Below are 5,757 nucleotides of genomic sequence, written 5' to 3' on the forward strand. Positions count from 1 at the left end.
TACGCATTGTACGTTACTTTCTACGCAATGTCAAGCCTGAATTACAGCTGGAGGCAGAAAATCTTTTTTTCAATTTCTTTGAGTATATCAATGAACAATTCTTTGTGCGACGTATACACCTTTTTCTTTCGAGCAATTTATTACGACACCAATTTATCATCTTTGTAATTTAATGGCAAAATATTACATGATTGCATTATTTTCAATCATCTAAGGAGCATTTTTTATTTAGTAAAATTCCTAATTATTCCATACAGTGCTAAACAATTGATAGTAATTAATACATGCCTGACTTATATTATTTATTATTAGATAATTTTATTTGCTGCTAAACACTCGAAAGTTACCAGTGAAAATTAATAATAAAGCAACAACAATGTTTTACAATATTTTATTTATATCTCACTCAAATGTCAAATTTACAGAGTCAACGATTTTATTTCTTGATATTAACAATGAATATGAAATATATTTAAGACTGATAACTTCTTGAAATTAAAAAAATATGATAATTTACAAGTGAGTAGATAATAACCACATGTGCATGGCAAGGTAATGGAAAACAATTTGAGGAAAGAAATTACCCGCAACGATTGAACAAGTGTTTTACAATATTTGAATAAAATATGGATAGATTTTTAAATGTTCAGCACATACAAGATCCCTTTTTTCCATGAAGGGCTGAATAGAAATCCGTGGTTCAATAGTGAAGCATCCTATGAAAAACCTGAAACCAAAAGGGTTAAAAAAATTTAGAAAATTTTTATTAAAAAATTAGATAGATATTGATTTATACACATGATTACAAAAAAATTGATTGATTTATACCAGTAAAAAAGCACTGGTCTAAGTGATCAGCAATAGAAAGGAAACACTGGTCAAAGTGACCACATTAATTCTTTTAAATGTTATTGAATAACATTGAGTATCTAAATGTTCTCGATGAAGGTTAAAATAAAATAGCTTAAAATAATAAAAAATTCTCTATTTTATCAGTAGGTGGCGCTTTTTAATCTTAACGTTAAGATTATGGCTACGGAGGACATTTCAATCCAAACAAATTAAATACTGCGTTACATTCGTAGCTCATTCTTTTCACTTGCGTAAATTTAAATTTCTTTGGTTGCAAGTGCCATTTTCATGAAGACGAGGATAGCGCCATCTAATGCAAAAATTATGAAATATTTTTGATCTATCCCTTTTTCTTCTTAAGTTTTCAGGTACAATTTCAGTATATTCTGGATATTCCATATCATTTTACTACATCTGATTACAATCTCTATGTATGATACATTCTTTTAAAAATTTCAAAAACCCGAAATTTTAAGTTTTGGGAAATGTCACAGGTGGTACATTAAGCATCATATTTTTAAACATTAGATAGTTTTTCTCGAACGGGCAAAGAAAACCCTCAATGAATGTCTCTTTGGCCTGTAACAGACCACAGTACTCGAATAAAAGTGAAAATAAATAATTTTCCCAATGAAACACTCTAAGGAAATAGCAATTTATCCAATGTTAGGTATCCATTAACGTCAGAATTCTTATATTGCCGAATAAAAAGTGCACCTATTTAAAACTTTTTATGGCGTTTACAACAAATTTGCCGATCAACTACCTCTTATAGTTTATAAAGAAGAATATTTGCAATATAATTTCTAATCCAAATTAAGCACTTTTTATAAACACTTTATCAGCACTAGACAGCTCTCAGTGCTAATGAACTTAAAAGAAATTCTTTTTAACACCTAAATTAATTAATTTTTTATACAGTTTTTCCTAACTTAATCTGAATAAAACTATAATTAAATTATTATTAAATGTATTATATAACTATAATTAACTATAATTAAATGTATTATACATTCTAAATGTATTTTAAATCCCAAATAATAAGTCCTATTTTTAATAGTTTTTTTGCATTATGTACTGAATTATAACGAAACATAAATGTTTGACTCTGTGGACTTTTATTTTTAAGTTATTGGTTTATAGAAAAAATTTATTTCCTCATAATTTTGATCCGTTAATGATTAAAATAAACATAATCTGGTCAAAAATGGGCTTAAATCGTGTAACACGGCAATGATCGTTAATTTTGCAAAGTTTGCATCGGACTAAAATGTTCCTAGATCTAAATAATCGCTAAATATTGTTATTAAAGCAAGTGAATGTCGAATTTTTTTAACTATTTAGTCATATTAACATACCTGTTTTATAAGCTGATGTCATAGAACCTGATCTTGGGGGAGCTCTTTTTATAGTAGCAAAACTTCCTTCATCTGAACGCTGAAAATTTAAAAAAAGCAAATGAATATTACTTAGTAGTTACAGAGTTTTGTCAATCACTTATGGTTTGATGAATATGAGAGTCATTTATAGTGGTGTAGAGCTAAACAAACTTTTTAAATTTTTTAGAACCAAAAAAGATTATTTCGAAGCATTTGAAATAAATAGTATTTTCTTTTTGGTGAATTAAATAAAATATTATTTCAACACTTTTCTTTGAAAAATATTTTGTTCTCTTTGACAATTTCGAGATAAGCTTTCAGTGTGGTTACTAACCACTGATACCTTAGTTGATGAATTAAATAAAATGTTATCGCAACATCTGAAAAATATTTTGTACTGTCTCACTATCACAAGATGCGTTTTCAGTGAGATTAGTAAAAATTGATACTTTAATTAATGAATTAAATAATATTGCAGCACATTCATCTGAAAAAGTTTTTGTACTATCTGACAATCACGAGATCAGCTCTCTGTAGGATTGTTACCGTTGAAGACGAGAGCTTATCCCGTGACTGATGACGTACTTACAAATTAGTCATATTGTAATTTTGCATCTACTTAAACATGAAGATTAATCTATTTATAGATAAAATCAATTTAAAGATATATAAAATTAAATGTACATTTAAATTAAATATTTATAAGTTAACATCTCTAAAAATATTTTTTTTAATTAAAATCTTTATTTATCGTTTATTTTATGTAAACTTTAAGCATCCACTATGAAAATAAAGGATTATTTCAAGCCCACTTGCTTTCACAAATTAGTCATATTGTAATATTGCATCTACTTAAACACATATATTAATATATTTATGGATGAAATCAATTTAAAGGATATATAAAATTAAATTTACATTTAAAATGAACATTTATAATTTAGCTAAGAAAAAAATTTTTAATGAAAATCTTTTTTTAACGTTTATTATATGTGAATTTCAAACATCCATTTCGAACATAAAGGATTATTTCAAGCCCAAATTCGTTCCCTTTTCAAAATAAAGGACATCTATAATTTCATGTCATCAATTTATGCCACTAATTATCCAAACACATAAAAATCAATGTCATTTTTATAAGAAAACTTAAAACTTTTCAAACAATAAAATAACTCCGGAACATCTGACGAAACCGAGTAAGTATTCGAAAAAGAATGCATTATCATCCATTAGTAGAATTTGATTGCCTATTGTTTTCTACTCAATCGAATAAATGTGTATGCTTTAGAACAAATCGATAAATGTATTGCAAAAGTAAAATATTCTAATGTATCCACTTAAATATAAAAGTATATAGAAGTATTTCATCAAAGAAAAAAACTGAAATTAAACTTGCATTACTTTCAAATGTCATTTGTTTTATAAAAACGGCATTTTATCCAATTGTTATTTGAAATGCTTTTGATCAATTTTCCTCTGATAATCCAATGATAAATGCATTAAAGTAATATTTAATGCATTGTGTAAGCAAATCATTTACTAAAGTCTTTTAACTAAAGTTCATGTCTGGGTAATCAGACCATAGTTTTGTTTAATTTCAAATTAGAAAATAAAATGATGAATATAAATTTGAAAAATTGCATTTTGTTAAAAAAACCATTAGCTTAGATGCATAAAAGCATTAAAGTCAATATTGTGAATGCTCGGCATTTGATGTTAATATTCCGACGTTTTCTATCTCCATTAATTTTAAAAATGCACTTATTTAAACATAGATTGAAAATATTTCGTTAAAAATTGCCATAAAATTAATAAGAGTACAATTAGGTGCAAAGCATCTGCTGTTATTTCAAAACAAGCTAAATTTTAATTCTTTCCTTACTGTTTGCAACTCGAAACTCTTTTAATATTTTGAATTCTTGGTTTTCTATTAGTTTTTTTTTTCTCAAATAAAATAAAAACAACTAAAACCGGAAATCTATTTATTGGTGATTCCATCTCGGAAATGATTTTATTTCTTAATCAAGTAGATTTTAGATATTCTCTATTTTAAGAGAGCTATATTATTTTTTTTCTAAATGTTTACCCCTTAATACTTCATTTTGTTGTAATTCATATTTAAGTTATAATATTTTTTTTTAAAATTGCACTTGTTGAACTACGTCTTGAATACCGTTTGAGTTTTAAATAAATAGAACTAAGAAACTGAAGTTGTATATATATATATAAGATTAAAATAAATGAGCTTCAGAAAAAACAAAAATGATATAACAGTCGACATGTTTCAAAAGCTTCAAAAATAAGCTCCCATTTTCAAGACTTGTCACACACGAATGTAACGAAACAGAAATTATTTAAAATTAAAAAAAAAATGTACAACTGCCAACAACAAATGGAAAAATTAAGGGTAGAAACACACCTAGGAAACCTAAGAAGCCGATTTTTGTTGTAGTTGTTGTAGCTAATTTACGTCGCACTAGAGCTGCAGAATGGGCTATTGGCGACGGTCTGGGAAACACCCCTGAGGGTGATCCGAAAACATGCCATCACAATGTTGATCCTCTGCAGAGGGGATGGCCCCCCCCGCTTCGGTAGCCCGACGACCTGCACGCGAAGTCGAGCACTTTACGGTAGAACAGTTTAACGAGGACCAATACCGCACACCCTCGGTCCCTACGCAGACAGATCCAAGTGGTCACCCACCCGCACACTGACCGTAACCAGTGATGATTTTTCTCGGTGATCTGCTGGGAACCGTGTCTTAACCATAGAGTTGAAATACTGGGTAGAGAGAGTAGAACAACCCCCGACCCGTGGACAAGATAAAGTCACGTGACTGTAGCCCAAACTTGCCGTTCACTGAGACCGCTTCGATTCCCGTCCGTTCGTTTAGCATTGCGATCGTCTGATGCAATTAACTGTCTGTCTTTTTAATTCAGAAATAAGAATGGTACAAAAGTCCTGAGCATTTTGCTGCACGGAGAAGTTTTCTAGGGACTGTCCGATAACTTTTTACAAGAAAGGGCGACATTTTTTTTCACTTTTTCTATTTTAAAATTGATTTTAAAATTTTTCCGATACTCAGTCATGCTCTGATAATCATGTTTTATTTGCTTTAATAATCAATTACGCTCGTTTTTGCTCACTTTTTTTGCATTTAACATAAGTTTTTATTGTTTCTTAAACTTTAAACTTATAATGTTTAAGTATATTTCAATATATATTCTATTTTTAGCTGAAATAGCTGCAAAGCTTTGTTGGCTTCCTTGGCGAGATACTTTAGCGCCAAGGAACAGTTGAGTAAACTTTCGGTTTTGTTTTAGTTCTCTTTAAATGTCGATATCATTTCTGTATATTCTGAAGATTTTGTATATCTTTACCTCTTGATTACTAAAACCCAATATTTATCTTGTTCTAAAATGTTTCCTTTAAATATATATATTTAAATAAAAAATATGGTACATAAGAAGTTGTGTTTTTTAAATTACATAGGAATGCTTAAAAACCAAATTATTTGTATATTCTT

General features: G+C 28.5%; 1 protein-coding gene across 3 annotated transcripts in view; it reads right to left on the bottom strand.

Moving 5' to 3' along the window:
• Positions 1-375: 375 nt before the first annotated feature.
• LOC107448201 (cell adhesion molecule Dscam1) overlaps positions 376-5,757 on the bottom strand; it is a 233,495-nt gene continuing 228,113 nt past the window's right edge. For all 3 annotated transcript variants that reach the window (XR_006225556.2, XM_071177674.1, XM_043045821.2), the window contains 2 exons: positions 2,211-2,289; positions 376-727 (listed from right to left, as the gene is read on the bottom strand). Coding sequence is in view for 2 of the 3 variants with exons in the window: in XM_043045821.2 (XP_042901755.1) it covers positions 717-727; positions 2,211-2,289 (90 nt within the window). In the remaining variant the exon portion in view is untranslated. The remainder of the gene's footprint in view (positions 728-2,210; positions 2,290-5,757) is intronic.

The sequence above is a fragment of the Parasteatoda tepidariorum genome, chromosome 1 (genome assembly GCF_043381705.1).
Source record: "Parasteatoda tepidariorum isolate YZ-2023 chromosome 1, CAS_Ptep_4.0, whole genome shotgun sequence".
Classification (NCBI taxonomy): Eukaryota; Metazoa; Arthropoda; class Arachnida; order Araneae; family Theridiidae; genus Parasteatoda; species Parasteatoda tepidariorum.